Raw genomic sequence first — 20,882 nt, forward strand, 5'->3', positions numbered from 1 at the left:
GGAATTTGGAGCCACTGGCTCTATGTCACTACGGGCATGCCTACACCACACGCTGGCTGGCTGCCTTTGCCCAACCCCCCCTATAATCCACAGTGAAAGCTCTCAAATGTGCATCTAGGGAGCATTGTACCCAAAGACGCCAACTCCTTGGGTACGCTGTTGGCTGGAGCACCCACAAGGAAAAAAAGGTGGGTGCTGAACACCCACTGGCAGCCCTCCCCCCCCGCAGCATCTCCCACTGGTGGGCCCTGCCGATCAGTGCCTCCCAACTCTTTATCTGTGCCTCCCGCCCACCACAATCAGCTGTTTTGCAGCACGCAGGAGGCTCTGAGGCTGGGTGGGGGAGGAGTGAGGACGCAGCGTGCTCGGGGGGAGGGGGCGGAAAGAGGCAGGAAGAGGTGGGGTGGGGGTGGGAAGAGGTGGGGCAGGGCCTTGGGGGAAGGGGTGGATGGAGGCAGGGCCGGGGGCAGAGCTGGGGGTCGAGCACCCCTTAGCACATTGGAAAGTCGGTGCCTGTGATTGTAGGGAGCTTGAGTGCCCATCTTTGAGGTATGGAGCAGAGTGTGTGTTGAGCCCTGACCTGCCCCCTGACAGACCCCTGGCTTGTCCCAGGGTTGGGAGGGGCAGAAGTGAGCAGCATGCAGAGCCAGAAGCGCCTCAGCTTAAGGTGTGGGAGGGCTAAAGCCATTGCTACAAAGAGGTCCAGGGAAGACAGACAAGTTCTCCCACAACACACCACAAAACAATTCTTAGAGAGGCTCCAGTTGGTGAGGAGCCATGAACTCTGGGATACGCCCCCAGAAATCCTTGTTCCCTCCCAGCCACAGGTAGCTGCCGCACCTGTGTGGGCACAGCTAACCAGGCCTGGGCTCTGCGGCCGTGTGGACTCTCAGACAGGGCCGGCTCCAGGCACCAGCGTTCCAGGCAGGTGCTTGGGGAGGCAGTCAGAAAGGGGCGGCAGTGTTTCCGCGGCGGCGGCCCCTCTGTCCCACCAGCTGTGGCGGCAATTCGGCGACGGCTCCTCTGTTCCGCTGGCCGTGGCGGCAATTCGGCGACAGCTTCTCCCTTTTGCCGTCCGCGGAGGAAGTTTTTTTCACTGCTTGGGGCGGCAAAACCTGTAGAGCTCTCAGAGCAGGGTTGGCCAACCCACACGCACATGCACATGAGCCAGGACACGTGGTACACCTGTCACAGAGACATGCCCTGCATGACGGCAGAACTGTGAGTGGGAAGAGGAGGCTGTGGCCCAGCCAGGAGGAGCTCATCACCGACCAGAGTCCTTGCCACATCCAAAATTCATCTCCCTGTGCCCTGGTCTCTTGCGGTCTGCACGCTGGGTCTCGTTAGTCCAGTACAGCAGACACCAGGATCCCAGGCTGGAGTACATCAGGCCCATCATTGAGGTGACCTATTTGGTGTTGGGCTGGGCAAGGGAAGTATCTGCATCTCTCTTTAAGGACATTCCTGGTACATCTCCAGCGGAGTGCCATGTTCAGAGGAGGCTGCCCATTCTAGCCACCTTTGTAGAGATTACACAGACCCAGGGCACAGGGGTTGGGGCGAACGCATACCTGTCTTTATTTCCTTGTCCCTCAGATGCCTCCCTCCTTCCTATAACCTTTAAACATTACTGCTGCAGATAAGGATTAACTAGTGTGAAGAACAGGACACCCGGCGTCAAAGAGCAAATCTCCCCAGGAGGGGATGGCGAGCGTGTGACAGAGCTGCTCCCATGCCTGTAGCACAGCAGAGCAAAGGTCTGATGCCCAGCCGGGGAGCCTCCCAAGTGCATGCTGAACAAGGACCTCATAGCGCTGCACTCAGAGCAGCACTCAAGCCGAGCGCGTGCACTGCTAACAGAGCGGGGTGACTGACAGCCCGTCCACCCACTCCCCAGTACCAACCTCTTCAGGCCATGGAGATCTGTCAGCCCTCCCAGCTTATGCCGCATGGATTCCTCCACGTCCAAGTCCCTGCCGAGGAAGGTCAGAAACACAGCAGGTGAGGAGGGGGCACATTGAAAACCGCATTGTTAACGTTCGTTTGCCAGGGAGCCGCAGGGTCAAAGTCAGGACTAAGGGAGAGGCCCCCAACACACGGACTCCACCGGGCCAGAAGGGGAGAAATAATCAGGTGTTCAGGGAGGAGAGACAATGCTCAGATACAGTGTAGTGCTGGGGGGCGGTATAAAACCCTGTCGAGCTAGACGCGATTTCTTGCAGCAATTGTGGTGGGGAGTCGAGACTCCCGCCCCACCTCCAAGGCAACACTCATCCGCCACAAAGAAGGCAAAAGGGCACAAGCCCCAGTTTGACAACGCCTGTGCACATCACCTTTGTAGAGATTACACAGACCCAGGGCAGAGGGGTAGGGGTGAACGCACACCCGTCTTTATTTCCTTGTCCCTCAGATGCCTCCCTCCTTCCTATAACCTTGACATAGAAATTCAGGGCTGGAGTCTCTGTTGCCTTGCACCTCGTGCAACCCTTTCCACCTGTGCAAAGTGACTGCAGAATGCAACTCCTCTGATCCGATGGCACAGCGCACTCGCTTTCCACAGGCGTAAAGGACAGTGTGCAGCCATTGGCAGTGGAGGACTGGGCCCCGTGTACATTAGCTGGGGTTCCACACAGGGATCTGTCAGGGTGCAGGCTGCAGGAGCAGTGCTCTCAGAGCCCTGTCTCAGAGCAGGATCTCTGCACACAGACCGGTCTTGAGTTTTCAGCCCCAAGCTGGCATGGGTGCGTACACTCCATCACACTCACCACATGTCCAGATGGAAGCTGGAATTTGCTTCATCATTAAACTCCCTGCAGGATACAGAATCAGAAGACGTTACTCCTGGGATTTCGAGAGGATTTCCACTCAGGCCACAAATATTAGGAAGGGAGGGTGAAGGAGAGAGAGATTAAAGGCAGGGAGCCCCCACGCCACAAGCTAGAAACAGTGTAGGGCTGGGGTGTAGCTTTGTGTCAATAATGAAGACGAGTCAGGCCCCTGGAAACCCTGGTTATTACAGCTGGACTGTCACAATTGCTCTCTAGTTCACTTGGGGCACTCCCAGGTTTATGGGTGGTCAATATGTTTCAGGTGCTCAGTTTGTGTTCTGATTCCTAGAGTGGTGGCAGGTCTTTGGCTGGACTACCTTCAGATTTTTCTGGCTTGCCCAAGAATACCAGAAAGAGAAGCCCCCGGGCTGACAAATATGGAAGACACAGGGCAAAATTATTCATAGAAGATCCAAGGAAGTCTAATCCCTGCAATAGACCTGGCCTGCTAGACAAGAGCCAGATACCCACTGAGGTGTATCAACTGCAAAAATTAAAAAAAAATACCCCACATCAGCTGGTCTCAGAGCCCGGGTCTACAGACTTGGGTTCATGGGGCTTGTGCTACAGTGCTAAAAATAGCCCCGTCCCGTCGCTGGGCCTCAGAGCCTGAGCTCCAGCCGGAGAAGGAACGTCTATATGGGCTGTTTTCAGTGCCGGAGCGTGAGCCCAAGTCCTTAGAGCCAGGCTGTGAGACTCGTTGCCAGGGGTGTTTTGGTTTTGCAGTGTAGACATAACCTGAGAGATCATTGCACCTCACTTTTCCACTGTCTCCAATTTCTTTACCAGGCTAAAACAACACAGGAGCTTCTGCTCTTTCCAACAAGCAGAGGCCTGTGTTTATAGCACAGCATCCTGGCTTGTAATCCTGCCAGTCCCCCCTGCCCCTCACAAACTACTAGCAATGTTACCTCCCAGTTTATGTCAATCACAAAGACCAAACTTTGGACCTAGATTCCTTGCCAGTGGTCCTTGCAAGCAGAAAGGAAACAGCTGTGGCAGCAGAGAAGGGAAAGGAAGGGACAACGGGGAGACCTACATTATAAATGTCTCATTCCACACAGGAGTGAGAGTTTGATTTATGACTTGGGTGCGGTGTGTCTGGTCTTCGGGGATCATGTCCTTCACCACAGCCTTTAATGGCTTCTTGCTCTCCGGATGGGAGCTGCTGTCGCTGGAAGGTTCCTGGCTCTTTGATTCTATCCCCAGCAGGCAGTATGGGTCGCTGAACCCTGCAACCACAAGGCATAAAAAAAATAAATTTCCTCCAACAGAATTATCTATTGTGACAAAATGCAACACCCAGCCTTTGTGCCAAGGTCCGCCTGCCTCTCGGGGGGATGGACAATGATAACAATACTTTGCACTAAGCGCCTTCAATCTGAGGAGCTCAAAGCGCTTCACAAACATTAATTAATCCTCACATCACATCTTAAAAATAGGGAAACCAAGGCACAGATGGGTGACCAACTTGCCCAAGGTGAGACAGCGGATGTAAGAACAGAACCCAGATCTCCTGGCCCAGTCCCCTGCTCTGATCAGGAACACATATATATGCGTCATACATCTATTCACACTCACCAGTGACATCTTTACCCAGAATGTCTTTGGCTTGCTTCACAGTCACTTTCAGACAAAAAACTGGTTTCTGGAATTAAAAAATAAACAAAAAACAACTCATCTCACCTGAAGGAAAAATCTCCATCATACACAGAAGTGACTGTGTGTTAGATTTATTTGTAAACCCCATGATAAAACAAGGAAGCAGCACACACTGTTTCAATATTGCCAACCCCACGCACTCAAATACCAGGCCCCAAAAAATCATGAGAAAATGGCTGAGAAAAGATCTTTTAAAAATAATAAATGTGGAGGTTGAGTTTTTTTAATTTGCATTCTGTTTTTTTTAGCTTTTATGGAGCACTCAGGTCATATTTCCAGGAGGACTGGAAACTTACTTAAAAAAAAAAGAAAGAAAGCGGAGTCTCATATAATCATGTGACTCCAGAAGCTGAGAGTTTAAGGAAAACATCAAGCATCTCTCTCCCCTTGCTTCCTCTCTGTACACATCTGCCCGCTGCCATTTCCAATTCAGTTTTTGTGGCAATCCCCCTCTCGCTAAGCCCTCCCCTCCTTGGGGAGATGATGTACAGCAGCCCCTTCAGAGCAGTGTAGGAAATGCAACGACCATTGTCCAAGCAGTGAAACTGACCATACGTTGTGCTGTCAAGCGCACAAAGTACTGTAAATAAGCAGAGACCTGTCTTTATAGCACAACCTCCTGACCTGCCAGTCCTCTTCAACCACGAGCACACACTACCTCCCAGACTGCATCAATCATGAAGACCAAAGTGTGGACCTAAATGAGCAGCAGGATCACAATGTGTTCAGACGCTGACAGTGTCCCTTTCAAGGATGCAATTGGAAAGTTGCAGACAGACAGATCCCTTCAGCACCAAACGTGACTCTCTGTAGCTATTTCTTTTTGCTGTCAGAGGTCAGTGCTGAGAGGGGTGGCAAAGGTCTCTCAAGAAACAAAAACCAAACCCAACCAACAATACTTTCAACTGCTTCTGAGCCCTGATCCTCTCCCACCTCTGCACAGAGGGGAACAAATTAGTCACTGAACTTCCGAGGGACTAAAGAGGAAGTTGTTCAGTCACCTTTTCCATCCATGGGAGCTGTGGAAATATGCGGTAGAGTGGGCAAGGCCAAAGGAAGCATCTGAGGACAAGGGACTTATGGGAAATATTGCCCCCAACCCCTCAGCTCCAGACCAGGTGCACGGAGGGTCTCTCTCCTCCAGAATCCACTCCTGCCCCTGTGGGCAGCAGAGCTGGCTCCTGACAGTGCTGCTGTTCGCCACTAGGCTGCATTCTGTAATTCCACTAAGCAGCACTGAGTGGGCGGGAACATGCCCCATGAGTATGTCGACCCTGAAGCTGGATATGTAACTTCCAGCTCAGGCAGACGTACTCGCGCTAGCTTTAATTGAGTTAGCAGGCTAAAAATAGAAGTGTAGCTGCCACGGCTCAGAGAGTGGGATGGGCTAGGGTCCCAGGCAGGATTGTATGAGGTGAGGCCAGCCCATCCTGCCGCCCACACTGCCACAGCTACACTTCTGCTTTTAGCACGCTAGCTCATTGACAGCTAGTGCACAAACAGCTTCCTCAGCTGGAAATTTCACCTCCAGTTCCCACGCAGTCGTTCCCACAGTCTGGCTCCTACCTCCTTTTCATAACTGGTCTTTCAGCCCCACAGACTTTGCAGAGGGGACAAAGGCTGACAGGTGGGGGATCATCCCATATAAGCCACCTACCCCATTCCTGAACCTCACCCTGGCTGGTTGGTTTCCCTCCTCGCTCCCCAAAACATAAGGCTTTAATCTGGATTTGATAGCAATGACTGTCAGTATCGAAGGACAAACTTGGACTATGGATAGTCCACCTGGGCCTTAGCTAACCAGCTGCTGTCCTACCATTAAATAGGGCACAGGATTTAGGACCAATCCTTGGGGATATCCATATTAAACATACCTCTGGCATTGACCTAGCCCTCTATGTTGTTCCACATAACTGAAGCACTGAGGTCAGTAGCATGTGTGCAAGCTGTAGATACACATGGCCATGTCAGCTGAACGTTACCACTCTGTAGAATGAGGAATACCTTGAGTTCTTGCTATAGACGCATTGCCCTGGGGTGGGCACACACTTAAGAGACGATGCCTGTATCTATCACACATTCATGTACACACATGAGCTGACCCTGCTGAGCTCAGTGGGAGTTTTACAGGGGCTAAGCCCACAGGGGGAAGTGACCCAGCACAAATTCTGCTGGCATTGCAGTTGTCTGTGGAATAGAAATATACGGAGCCTGCCCCTACTTATGGGTGGTGTGATCTGGGAGAGATGGTCAGACTTTACCTCCAACTCTCTGACTCGCTGCAGTATAACGCGATGCTCCTCTGGGTCCATGCTGAAGGCCTGTTTTAAATAATACAGAAGATATAGGGTTGGCTTTATAACAATGGTACCTGGAATACATCCAGGGGCTTCCCACTACTCCCTTCCTCTGGGAGCCAGCTGGCACTCATGAAGGGTTTGATGGGAAAGGATAGAACAGCTTAAACTAAGCCTAATCCAGACCCAGACTCATGAACACTTGGGTGCAGTCCACACAGACTTCCTAGCCTGTCCATCCCCTAGATAAAGGCTTCTTCCCAGCCAGACTGCTCCTCTCAGCTGCACTTCCGCCCCCAGCCCCTGTGCAGACTCTGCTGCCCTTCCCCTTCACCATTATTTTCTTCCCAGGCCAAGGTCCCCGACCCTTCTGCAGCCCTGCTCAGGCGGCTGGCTGGTGTGACTCAGCGTTGTCCTGTGCTGCTGACTGCTGCTCTGACTATGACTCATGCCTGTGTCCAGCAGACCCCTCTAACTGCAGGAGCTCAGAGAAAAGATTCATGCCTTATTCCAGCTCTGCAGAGCAGCCCCGGCAGCTGCGGGGATCTGAAATATGGAGAGAAGAACTCCCGCTCAGTGTGGGACAGAGGGAACTCCAGAGCTAGGGGCATGGAGGTGGCCTCTTCCCAATGTGGGACGGAGGGAGTTTTGAGGGCGAGAGATATAGAGAGAGGATAGCAAGAGGACAGGAACGTAGGGCAGGGTTTCAAGGAGCTGCAGGACAGGCACTCTCCCTTGACCTGGATGGGGATGGGGTTGGGGTTGAGCCCAGGGACTGACCTTTTGCACATACTCGTACAATTCATCTGTGTTGGCATCATAGGCGGGTTCGGGCTTGCCCTGGCGGTACAGGATGGTGTAGAGAACCTCCTCGTACAAGAGATTGAGCTGCAGGGCAAGGGGGTGACAGGTCACAGTCAGCTCCTCCTCTAGACATTGTGTGAGCTAGTCTCCGGCATGCTGGATGAGGTCTTTTCTGGGGCGGGGGTGGTGGAGGGCGTACGGATTGTACTATTAAATGTTTCCTCCACAAAACACAAGGGGAAATATGTTTGCTCTCCTTTCACAAACTGCGTCTGCTGCCCAGAATAAGCAGCAGGACATGGCCTGGCCATGTTATCCCATGCTTCAAATCAAGCCTGTTATATGCCCCCTTCGGCATCAGCTCAGTAGAACACACTAGCTTTCAGGCATACAGATGACGGGCAGCTTGTCCAGCAATGCACTTCTCCGCGCTTTGCTATCGGGAACAGATGAAGCTGAAGCTGGAGCAGGCTGGTAGCGACTAGACATTGTTATAATCAAACCCAGTTCTAGAGGTGTTTTGTCAACATGGCAATTGCCACTAATTATCCTCTTTGTTGGCAGTCTCCACAGACTAGGGGAACCAGATGTCCCCACTTTATGGGGACAGTCCCGATTTTTGGGTCTTTTTCTTATATAGGCTCCTATTACCCCCCACCCTGTCCTGATTTTTCACATTTGCTGTCTGGTCACCCTACGACAGAGGACTAGTACTCAGTAAGGCTGGAACTTGTGCTAAGGCACATTGCAGGGAAGCTTGCATTGCTACTCCCTGTCTATATGGATAGAAAAAAGGATGTCCATATGCAGGGCTGCCAACCCTTTTACCAACACTCCACTGATTAAAGAAACAATGCCAGACTCATACCTCTCGCCTGGAAAATCGGTGGGACAGGTCCATCTAGAAGAAACAAGAAAGACAGAGAGACACGTTTCTGTTCAGTTTTGATGGCATAACAGAACCTTTTTTCCATCAGATGCTTTTTCAGAGAATGCAACAAGGCCAGGGGTGCTTCCTTCTCCTCTCTGCATGCTTTTAAAAACGAAATGTAGATTGTGACAGAAGCATCAACTTCCTCCAATAGCTGTGTTAAGTGCATGAAGCATTGTGGGCCAGGGATTGTATGGTCTTCCCTGGGGTTGGGGGACCACAGCCCTTCAGGTGCTAGGACAGCAGGGCGTGATTAGGCAAATTCACTCAGGTTGTAACACCTCCCAAGAGGTACCGACACTCGCAGAGGCTCACATATACTGATTCAAACCAGATTCTCTAGAGAACCAACAGACCAAAAAAGGACTTTTGGATAAATAGCCTGAGTTTAAACTGACTCAGGCCCTATTTTTGGATCCAGCAGGACAGAAGCTTTTGTCCAAGGGAGGCCCCAATCCTCCCTGGGACAGGTTAGAAGGACGTGACCCATTCTTGGAGGTGCTTGTTCTCCGCTGTTATGAACTTGGGACCACAGAAAACCCCCTTGCTGGCGTTTGAAGGACTGATCACCTGCCGGAGACCTTTTGGAACTGGGGTGATCTCTGGCAGGCTTATTACCATGCATGTAGGTTCTCTGATTGTTTTTAATGTTTTCTCTATGATGCTTTTACCTTAAAAATAAATGTGCTTGCTTAGGAAGAGCTGTGTTGTAACTTAACTGTGGGCAATTACGCTGTTTATAACCTCTGAGGAAGGGAAGCAAAGCAGGCTTGCTTAGGCAGTCTAACTTGCTGGGGAATTCACAGAGTAGTTAGGGAACTGTGCAGCCTGAAAATAATCTGGTCAGCAGGGAGAGAGACACATGACTGCACCCAAGAGAGGTAATGGCCGGGGAGTGAGAAGCCTAAGAAGCCTGAAGCACTGAGGTCAGTAGCATGTGTGCAAGCTATAGATACTCACGGCCATGTCACCTGAACGTTACTACTCTGTAGAATGGGGAATACCTTGAGTTCTTGCTACAGAAGCATTGCCCTGGGGTGGGCACACACTTAAGGGATGATGCCTGTATCTATCACACATTTATGTACACACATGAGCTGATCCTACTGAGCTCAGTGGGAGTTTTACAGGGGCTAGGCCCACAGGGGGAAGTGAGCCGGCACAAATTCTGCTGGCATTGCAGGTGTCTGCGGAATAGAAATATATGGAGTCTGCCCCTACTTATGGGTGGTGTGATCTGGGGCAGATGGTCAGACTTCACCTCCAACTCTCTGACCAGCTGCAGTATAACGTGATGCTCCTCCGAGTCCATGCTGAAGGCCTGTTTTAAATATGCCTTTGGTGGACCATAGAGGGGAAAATACAGGTGCAGGTGCCCTCAACTGTGACAGATTATTTTGGAGACTCAAGAACATGTGTCAAGGTTCCTTCCCCACTCTGAACTCTAGGGGGTACAGATGTGGGGACCTGCATGAAAAACCCCCTAAGCTTATTTTTACCAGCTTAGGTCAAAACTTCCCTAAGGTACAAACTATTTTACCTTTTGCCCTTGGACTTTATTGCTGCCACCACCAAGCGTCTAACAAATATATAACAGGGAAAGAGCCTGCTTGGAAACGTCTTTCCCCCCAAAATCCTCCCAAACCCTACACCCCCTTTCCTGGGGAAGGCTTGATAAAAATCCTCACCAATTTGCATAGGTGAACCCAGACCCAAACCCTTGGATCTTAAGAACAATGAAAAATCAATCAGGTTCTTAAAAGAAGAATTTTAATTGAAGTAAAAGAATCATCTCTGTAAAAGCAGGATGGTAAATATCTTACAAGGTAATCAGATTCAAAATATACAGAATCCCTCTAGGCAAAACCTTAAGTTACAAAAAGACACAAAAACAGGAATATCCATTCCATTCAGCACAGCTTATTTTATCAGCCATTTAAACAAAACAGAATCTAACGCACATCTAGCTAGCTTACTTACTAAGTTCTAAGACTCCATTCCTGTTCTGTTCCCGGCAAAAGCATCACACAGACAGAGAGAACCCTTTGTTTCCCCCCCCCACCCCCTCCAGCTTTGAAAGTATCTTGTCTTCTCATTGGTCATTTTGGTCAGGTGCCAGCGAGGTTATCCTAGCTTCTTAACCCTTTATAGGTGAAAGGGTTTTTCCTCTGGCCAGGAGGGATTTAAAGGTGTTTACCCTTCCTTTTATATTTATGATAACATGCATAGCCTGTATGTCTAGATCAGCTGTTCTCAACTTTCCAGATTATTGTACCCCTTCCAGGAGTCTGATTTGTCTTGCGTACCCCAAGTTTCATCTCACTTAAAAACTACTTGCTTACAAAATCAGACATTAACATACAAAAGCGTCATAGCACACTATTAATGAACTATTGCTTACTTTCTCATTTCATCATATAATTATAAAATAAATTAATTGGAATATATTGTACTTACATTTCAGTGTATGGTACATAGAGCAATCCAAACAAGTCATTGTATGAAATTTTAGCTTGTACTGGCTTCCTTGGTGTTTTTTATGTAGCCTGTTGTAAAACTAGGCAAATATCTAGATGAGTTGATGTACCCCTGGAAGACCTTGAGAACCACTGGTCTAGATGGTCTATTGGCATAGTTACACACCATCTTGGAAAATCTCGACCCTCCGGGACTACAGGTGCTATGCACAGAATCATTGCCTAGGGCCAGACAACTAACTGCTCCATCACAGGAGGGCCACCACACTACACAGGGCTTTGAAGAGGTGCCTTTAGGGCTGTACTCACAACTCTTTGAGGGATAGTCATGTGTCTTGACAACAGGCCCTTCACAGGGGGTTCATATCACTGTAAAGGGCCTTGACAGAATGCCAACAGAATGTCACAGGCAGATGGGTAGGGCCCATACACAGTGTGTTCCATAATGTCATAGAGCCCGAGCAGTGTGCCCATCAGAGCACCCCTGCACTAAGCACAGCCGTTCAAGCTTTGATAGTCTGGTCTGGAAGGTCTCAGCATAGCGCCTCCACCATGTCAAATGTATGTGGCCAACAGGGCCAGGCAGCAAATCAGAGGCAGGGCAGTCGCGCCTCACCGGAACTCACAAAGACTCAGCCACTTCACACTCAGCGTGGGCGAGTAAACAAGAGCCCTGCACCATACAACTGAAACACCTGGAGAAACAGCAAAATAGAAACTTACACCCTTCCCTCGCTGCAGGCAGAACAAACCTTTGTGAGGTTTCAGTTTAACGAGGGATTCGGGCAAGTTCTGCACACCCCAGTAGGGTTTGGTGTGGAGACAAGGCATGTGGTGTCTAAGAAAATACCCCTCCCGCTTGGCATCTGTACTGTGCAGCACTTTCCCTATCAGAGTTGCTCCACCCAATGGATTTATTTCAAGGGGGCAGTGGGAGCCACTTGGAGGGGAAAGGCAGGTGAAGGGGACTGGGACACACTACCCAACAAGGTCCCATGAATCTCCTAGTCAGCCCCAGCTCATCCCTCCATTCCCTGGTCAGCTCTGCAAGGGGCAGAAGCAGACAGGGGACAGTTAGGGGGTGTGGAGCACATGTAGCTGGGCTCAGTAACCTAACGCAGGTGCAACCACTGGGTATGCAAGGAGAAGGAAAGACAGCAGCGGGTGTCTGGTAGTGAAGAGATTTGAGAGAGGACAAATACTACTTGTCTTCCAATTCATTTTAAATAACTGCAAACTTGTATTGTATCCCAGGTGAGGGAAGGACTTTCTTTCATTGCTCTACATAGGGGAAGAGTATAGTTTGTTTTTGTTTGGGGATAGGCTGCTCACCCTCTTGGAGAGAGAAAGCCCACAGTGTGACAGGACCAAAACCCCTGGGAATCCTTCACCAGGAGCATAGCTGACCTGAGAAATTCTTGGCAGCAGTAGGTCAGAGACAAAGGCTGTAGATAAATTTTTAAAGGCTGGATAACTTTGTGACCAATAAACACTTGTAACTAGGCAAGCCAAGATAAGTTGAGGAGGACCTAAGTCTCATGCTTTCAGGTGTCAGTTTGTTGTCTCAGGAAGGAATTTCCTCTCCCCCCACACTCACCATCAGAAGAGCAGAACTGACCACCTGGGTTGGTGTCCCTAGCTCTGAAGCCTCAAATATTGACCACTGCTGAAGGACATATGTTCATTTGGTATGACCAATCCTATGTGCCTAGGGAGTGCAGCACGTTCTTCGCTCAGGTCCTGGGTTCAGTACAGTTAAAAGTGAGGCCTTTACGGAAGCACCAGATGCTCCTCTAAGAGGATCTGGGATCTCCTGGTACTTTTGAATGTTTCACATTCTAGTCTGGTGGTGCTATTGTGAACTTATGGACACAGAAATCCATTCTAAACAGGCAGCTGTTCAACATGGGGAAGAAAAAAAAAACCTTCAGGAGGAAGAGACAATTTCTTCCAATTCAATTATCCAGGCAAGTAATGGCAGCCAATCAAAAATGGCAGCAGAGCCCTTTGCTATGGACAGTTCCTTGGATTCCAGCATTCATGACGCCAGGAGCAAGAGTGTGGGCTTGGGGCAAACACATCTTGAATCAGGTCAGGAGTTACTGGTGAGGGACAGACACATTCAGAAGAATAGGAGAGATGCTAACGTGGCATTTGAGCCATGTAGTATATGAGTATCTTGTTGTTCCATTCATTATGAAGGTCAATAGTGTGCATGATTGATTCAAAAAAACTAGAAAAGTTCATGGAGGATAGGTCTATCAATGGCTATGAGCAAGGATGGGCAAGGATGGTGTCCCCAGCCTTTGTTTGCCAGAATCTGAGAGTGGACGACGGCATGGATCACTTGATGATCACTCTGTTCTGTTCATTCCCTCTGGGGCACCTGGCATTGGCCACTGTCGGAAGACAGGATAATGGGCTAGATGGACCTTTGGTCTGACCCAGTATGGCCGTTCTTATGATGAAAGAAAGGACAGATGAGATTCTCGGTATAAAAGTTTGGGGAATTCTAGGGATTATGGCATAAGGTGACTAGAGGCTTCTTTACAAATAAATGCCTAAGATTTGTGGAAAGGAGCCGCTAACCCCGACACTTTCTCTGTAGAGCTTGTTTTCCTAGAAACACCATGATGTTTGCATTTTATTGTCATGTCACATAGTCAGTGTGATTTCCCTTTGAGACAGTGTTGTTTTAGGTTTATAAAGTTAACACAGAAAAGCCAAGAGGATATATAAATCCTAAATGTATTTTCCAGGAAGGAACTATTGTCCTGACAGCAACATTATGTTGCTCCTTGTTGATATATGGGTGCCTCCTATAAGTGGAGAAGGGGTAACAATAGTATCTGATCTTCTGACGGTTACACATTTGACCTTTGCTATGAACAACAACAAAATGTTTGATCTCTAGTATCAAGCATTGTTTACTGTATAATGTGTGGGTCATGATAACATGGTGGATCCTATATTGCAGCGGGTGAATTTTTGCAAACTTGTTTATCTTTGTGCATTATGTAAAAAGAAACTCAATCAAAACCAAAAATGACACATGGGCTCTGAATCTACAACACCCAAGCACGGAGCATATTTGGATCTGATCCAAGTGGGAATCGATCTGGTCCTTCTTTGTTTAATGGGTGGGACCAGCCCTTCTGATCCCAACAACCCCAAACTTTGGGGAAGTTCAGCTCCCAGCTCTCTGGCGCAAGCTCATCTCTAAACAAAATGGGATCTTTCCAGCCAATGTCCTTTCCTCTGCCAAAGCCAAAGATACCAGCAAATCCTCACAAGCACCAAGTTATTTCTCTTTGGAGACTTCTCAGCCTGGTAGTAGGGGCTAGTGCAGGGCTTCTCAACCTTTTTCTTTCTGAGGTCCCCTCAACATGCTATAAAAACTCCATGGCCCACCTGTGCCATAACCACTGGTTTTCTGCAGATAAAAGCCAGAGTCGGCGTTAGGGGAAGCAAGCAGGGCAATTGCCTGGGGCCCCAGGTCAGAGCCCCAGGTGAAGCTACATAGTGCAGGCTTCAGCCCCGGGTGGCAGGGTCAGGACCCCGGGATTCAGCCCCATGCGGTGGGGCTTTGGCTTTCTACCCTGGTCCTCAGCGAGTCTAATGCTGGCCCTGCTTGGTGGCCCCCTGAAACCTGCTTGCGGCCCCCTAGGGGGCCCCAGACCCCTGGTTGAGAACCACTGGGCTAGTGCACACCCAGTGTTCTCAGAAGGTGAGTGGGTCTTTATTTCACAGGTTTCAGAGTATTTCACAGATAATCGCTCACTCAACCCACAGCCCGAGAACTAGCAACACATTCCTAGCACACAGCATCGCCTGACGAGTGATGATTTCACCACCCCAAACTGGGTGATCAGGTTATGTTTTAACTGGACATGGTATGGTTTAAATTCTCATGTGGCCTGTAGCCTTTCTCTCACAGCAGCATAATGACTAGGCACAAGAAATCAAGCGTGGGACAGTTAAAGGACAGGGCGAAAAAGCATGATCACATCGCCTTGCAAGAGATCAGTTTCAAATTTTCCTTACACCACAAGTAAAATGAGTGTTCCTTTTAGCTCAGGGCTCAGCACACACATACGCCCATCACAAAACCACCATTCAGTTTCACCGAAGGCAGCCCCCACAGCTCAGGAAAGGTCCAAGAGTGAACTAGCAAGAGATGGTAAACATGCAGAGGCAGATGAGGGCTCAGTAGTACTAGAATGGCAGAGATGCAATAGCTGCATTACTTACAGGATCTGTGTGTTAAAAAAAGAGATGGAAACAATTCTTTTAATACAAAAATTAGGGCCAAAGTAATCCCAGAGGTATTTGACTGAAGTCAGTGGTTACACCCAGGATGAATTTGATCCTTAAACTATAGGGGGAGGGAAAGCCATATCTGCCCTCATTGTTCCAGTCTGCTAGGTGGTCCCTGGCAAATAGCAGGAGGCAGCTGGAAGCTGTATTTTGCTCTTTGGTTCCTGAATAGCTCTGCTTGCAATGATCCTTTCTAAAAGCAGCACATTCCAGCTTCTGCAGCCTCCCGGTCCTTGGAGCACCTCCCATCTTGGAAACACTTCATTTAGATTGTCCCCTACACCGGGCTTGAAACAGAGTATTGTACTTCCCTCGGGGTCGCTGCAGCAGAGCGTAAAGACCTTTCTCCCGGATCCTCTTTCTGTGGATCAAAAAGCCTCCCAGCCCTCCAACCATCCTTCAGACTGACCCACTAGTGCAGCCAAGTTTCAAGCACAAATGGAAAGAACTTTGTTCTTCCTCAATACAATCCTTTATATGCTGGACACCAGATCCACTTCTTCCCCCCGTTGCAGGCTGCAGCGGGGCTGTAAGAGGGGAGGGGAGAAGCTGTTTTTGGCTCTCTCGCTCTCTCTCAACACTTTCATGGCCCCCCCATATAGAAACAACTGTCTCTTTCTTTTTTGCCTGGGTAACCCACACACCTCCTGGGTGTGGTGCTCTGTCCCATCTAGTGGCACCGAGACCACTTAGAGAGATCAAATGAGTCTGCTCTACAGGCTTAGCTAAACAGCCTGTTGGCTTTTAGCTCATGCGGTAGAGGCTCATGCTTTAAGTTCCGGAGACACCTGGTTCGAGCCCACCTGCTGAGGACCAGGGTCTGTCAGCGCTGCACCAGCCTATAAGAGAAATAGCTTGATTAATTTAATAGTGTTTGTTCTGGGGTTGGTTGGTTTTTTGTTCTTTTGCTCATTTGTGCGTGCATGGAGATTATTATGGAAAAGCTAAGCTGAAGAACCACAGTTTGCATTTAGTGCAGAACGTCCTGAGGCCTGTGGTCATTCTTGCCTCTAGTGGGAGGGAGCTCCACAGTCTAGGTCCAGGTCTTGTGAAAGTCTCCTGCACTCATGAGCCTCTCTTGTTAGTGGACAGTTTCATTGGTCAGGCAGAACATACCTGATGTGGAAGATCAGACTTGCAGAGGGAGAGGCGATCTGCCAGATAGCTATGGCCAATCCCATGGAGGGCTTTGATTATCAGCACAGAGTAGCTTAGGAAGCCAGTGCAGATAGCATCAAAATGTGCTCCCAGCAACCTTTATGAGGAAGTACGTAGGCTGCTGCATTTTGTACTAGTGGGAGATTTTTCCAGAGCACATGGCTTTGAGCTGCAGTAATCAAGCCTGCATAGGATCAGCTGTTGTACAGTCTTTGGGCTTGTTGCAGATAGAAGTGGGTATTTTTAGCTGCTAGTGAGTGCTACCTGGGCATACAGTAGCAGTGAGGAGCCCAAAAGGACCCTAAGGCTGTGGATCAACGATCCCAGGGCAGATGCCCTCAACTGTGGAGGATGATATTCAGAGTACGTCCTTCTTCACTGGTGGAATTGCAACGGTGGAACATCTCTGGCAAGGAAGCATAGTGCAGATGCCCTAGTGCCTGCCTGTATCAGTCTCTCACTGGGTACTTTTGCCCTTGCTACTCAATAACCATGACTACAATGAGATTTCTCTTCTTAATCTCCCACCATTATCGCTCCACTGGTGCTTGGCACAGTGGCGGTGTTAACGTAGACCAGCCAGCAGTGTTTTTACCACCAGGTCATCGAGACCTGCTTGAAGTCTACACTGGAGCTCCCGTGGTTCCCAGAATTGATGGAGCAGCAACAGTGCTACAGCAGTGGTGAAGGATTGAGAGTGTTTAGTGTAGACAGATAATATGGGTCCAAGCACCTTCTCCAAGGTGTTGAGAGCTCTCATCTCCTTCTAGGTTGAAAACCTTAAAGCCTTCAATTTTGGACCTCAGGGAATCTCAGGACTTAGTAGCCCCAGGCTCTCCTCCTAGTCCCTCCGTGTGCCAACAATTAAACCCCAGAAGATGCTCTGTGCAGCAACGTCTCAAGATCTGAGCAAAGTGGGAGCGAGGGGAAGTGAGAACACCACGCATGAAATCAGAGACACATAGCATGCAACGTAAACACCTGTTTAAAATGAGAGTAAAGAGACCACATACGTCACTGCTGTCCTCCTCAGGGCCGTCCCCTGCTGGCATCTCGCTGACAGACTCCATGCTGGGGTGGATCAGAGCAAACCTGTGCTGGATACAGGAGGCTGAGCCCCAGAGAACACAGCTACAGCTCTGCTTATTTAGGCTTGAACCGCCCTCTCCACCAGCATCACCTCCTCGCCCCGCCCCTTGTTCATATGCTCAGAGGAAACCACACTCTTTATCTCACCCTGACCATTTTAACAACAACCGGAAATGCACAGAGGCCTCCTTGAATAGATCTTGAGCTATACTTTCTCCCCTGCTTGTGGACTCCCATCTGGGGTCCAGCATTGGGGAGGGAATGAGGCTGCGTTCCTCTGATCCACGGCTGGGTCCTCAGTTTCTTTCACATTATTAGCTATCGAGGGTTGTAGGTGAACGTGGCACTTTACAAACACCCAAAGAGGCACCTTACAGTTCAACTCAGACCCAGACAATGCAACTGAAATAAGAAAGGCTCTGAAGCAGAGGTGCCAGGGATAAGATGGACCAGGGAAGGCTTTGCAAAAGGAGTGGGAAGCCCAGGGGGCGATTGTTAATGGGTGGGAAGTAAGACGCTCTTTCAGGTGTAGGGGACTGAAGGAGAAGGGAGCAGCAGTGAGAGAGGACAGAGCACAGGGCCTGTAACGGGGAACGGAACGAAACACGTGGGAAGATACAGGCTGTCAGAGCCATGCACCATGTAGAAGGCGAGGATGTGGCGTTGAGGTCCTGGCCCGGGGTGTGAAGCCAGCTGTGGGGCTTTAGAGGGTGGAGTTCACTGTACTCCAAACATGGTGCAGGAGAGAATCATCCAGACTCCATTCCCATGAGAGTTTGTCAAAAGCAGAAGCGGTCTTCAAACCAAAGGCCACTGCACTGGAGGAGGTGGGGAATAAGAAATGTCGCTCAGGGGCAGGTGATCGTGTTTGATTGAGGTCAAGCTGGGCCTACTCCAGTCTCTGCAGCTCAGTTCTGTACTTAAGCCACTGGAAAGAGCTAATCCAGTTAATCATCCCACTGTATTGCTGGAATGGAGAAGAGAATTATCCTCCCTAATGCTGGAAAGGGACTTGCTGAGATGGCTGCTCTCCAGCAGGGGTTTCTGACCGGGTGCAGCAGATTTCAGAGAAGCAGCTCCTCTCCAGTTACGGGAAGCAGAGTTACAAATTTTGTTTTACCAGCACTCTTCATTCTCACAAACAGTTTATCTGATTGCAAATTACCAGACAGATGAGTTAACGGCTGCTAACAGCAACGGCCATCCCCTTCAAGACATGCCTATCGTAAGGGTGGGAAAACTTTTTGGCCTGAGGGCCACATCGGGGAATAGAAATTATATGGCGGGCCATGAATGCTCACAAAATTGGGGTTGGGGTGTGTGGGGGGGTGAGGGCTCTGGTTATGGGTGCAGGCTCTAAGGTGGGCTGGGAATGAGAGGTTTGGGGTGCAGGGTGCGCCGTGCTGGGATTGAGGGGTTTGGAGAGAAGGAGCGGGATCAGGGCTGGGGTAGGGATTTGGGGAGAGGCTCGGGGTGCAGGCTCTGAGTGGCGCTTACCTTAAGCAGCTCCCGGAAGCATTGGCATGTCCTTTCTCTGGCTCCTATGCGTGGAAAGGCTCCTGATTCTGGGAGCCACTTGGTACGGCTCCCAACCCGGCACCCTGGCTGGAGCCCCGGAGTGGGGCCCCCCAACGTGGCGCCCCAGTGGGAGCTCGTGGGCTGGCTTAAAACAGCTCGTGGGCTGGATCCAGCCCATGGGCTAGTTTGTCCACCCCGGCCTATCGAAAGGATCTGTATTCCTGTTCTCTTGATGTATGAGAGGGAAGGGAAGGATGGCAACCCAGAGAACCCCGTCATCAGAAAGAAAATCAGCCTAGGAAATCTCAAAGGAAAGAGACAAGATGCTCTGGCACCTATATATTTCATGTATGCGTAATGTGTATGCAGTCTGCCGATAAGGATGGGCTTGGTCTTACATTTAAATAGTGCCTTTTAGCCAGGAGCATGTCACATGTTCACTGCCCATAAGCGGAATAAGCACCATCTTGACTGACATTCCAGGGACCTCCAGAGCTAAAAGCCTGAGTGGCTACAGCTTGCGCTAAAGAGGACAGGCTCCATAGCTGGGGCTGTAGCAGACGCCTATCCCTGCAGATCGGGCACAGCGTGGTGTCCACACAGCAGCCACCTCCAGCATTTGAATAACACTGGTCGAACCAGCTGTTGGCAGCACACAGGAGAAGTGCTTTGACTCTGCTCTGCTGAAGCCATGTAATCTACAGTGATTTCTCCCTCTTGGGGACAGGAAGCCACAAACGTTGCAGCAGTTCAGCTGGTCCTGCTAACTCCATCCCATAATGCAGTGGCTGGTTACGAGATCATGTTCTCTGCAGCAATTATGTGCACTAGGGGCCAGTTCTTTGGGGGTCCCAGAAAGCACTGGTAGGGGTGCTGTGCCTGGACGATGTCAAAAACACTTATGCAAGGACAAGCGAGACTACTAGCCATTTCATCCAACGGATGTCCTTGCAACCACTTCCTAGCTCAGTGTAGGCACCTTCTGAGTTGCAACCACTTCTGGGGTGAAACTCAGCATCTGTTTAACAGCATACAATGAACCATTAAACAGCTAGGTTTGGGTGAGACAGGGATTTCCTTTCCAACTGAAAATGCAGGGGGGAAGCTGAAGTAGGCAGAGAGAAAATGGGCCAGGATGTGGGTTAACAGCCCTCACTCTTGTGAAAAATGCTAAGAGATCCCTTAAAAATCCAGACAGCCAGACACTAGTTTTACATCTCATCCCCTCTGCCCATTCCCACTGACATACAATTGGGCCAGGACCTTCTGCCCAGTGGCTGGATAAGCACACACTCTCTCCAGTGACCTTGCAAGTGGAGGTTAATGCTAGTTCATTGATCAGAGGGTTGAGACGCAACTGGGTGCAGGAGGGCTGAGTTCTTCCCTTACCATTTAAAAGGCTGCTTGTAACTATTCAATGACACTGCAAACCTCCCTCGCGGTTTCACAAGGACTCTCAATAGCATCTGCTTTCACTCCCAGCTCTGGAGAGCCAAACCTTTTTAGCCAGAGACAAGTGTTTTTCATTTGCAAGGGCCAGCAATGAACCCCGAGGGTGCAGTGCCTGGCAAAGAGTGTATGTCCTCCCTAACAGCACAGGAGAGAAACCCCTTCCCTCCCCTTCCTACTGCAAGGTGGATAGGTCCATCTCAGTCTGCGTCGCCCACAGGTCTCGGTCCTTGTTTCAGGGCTGCACAGCGGGATCATTCCAATGAGAGTTTCAGTTGGGTGCACACATTGCAACAACCTAGGAGGAACTGCGGTGAGGAAACCCTTCTTTTGTAACCCTCCCCTCTTGCTA

The 20,882-nt window shown here is 49.8% G+C and overlaps 1 protein-coding gene across 7 annotated transcripts in view; it reads right to left on the bottom strand.

Moving 5' to 3' along the window:
- UNC13D (unc-13 homolog D) overlaps positions 1-20,882 on the bottom strand; it is a 54,136-nt gene that overhangs the window by 25,793 nt on the left and 7,461 nt on the right. For 4 of the 7 annotated variants that reach the window (XM_043527707.1, XM_037915216.2, XM_043527708.1 and 1 more), the window contains 7 exons: positions 8,460-8,492; positions 7,568-7,675; positions 6,752-6,811; positions 4,410-4,476; positions 3,868-4,060; positions 2,766-2,810; positions 1,905-1,973 (listed from right to left, as the gene is read on the bottom strand). In XM_043527707.1, coding sequence (XP_043383642.1) covers positions 1,905-1,973; positions 2,766-2,810; positions 3,868-4,060; positions 4,410-4,476; positions 6,752-6,811; positions 7,568-7,675; positions 8,460-8,492 — 575 coding nt within the window. Of the gene's footprint in view, positions 1-1,904; positions 1,974-2,765; positions 2,811-3,867; positions 4,061-4,409; positions 4,477-6,751; positions 6,812-7,567; positions 7,676-8,459; positions 8,493-17,487; positions 17,645-20,882 lie in introns of those variants that run through there. The other 3 variants (XM_037915215.2, XM_043527706.1, XM_037915214.2) reach the window with 2 other exon arrangements.

This window comes from Chelonia mydas, chromosome 14, assembly GCF_015237465.2.
Source record: "Chelonia mydas isolate rCheMyd1 chromosome 14, rCheMyd1.pri.v2, whole genome shotgun sequence".
In the NCBI taxonomy this organism is placed as follows: Eukaryota; Metazoa; Chordata; order Testudines; family Cheloniidae; genus Chelonia; species Chelonia mydas.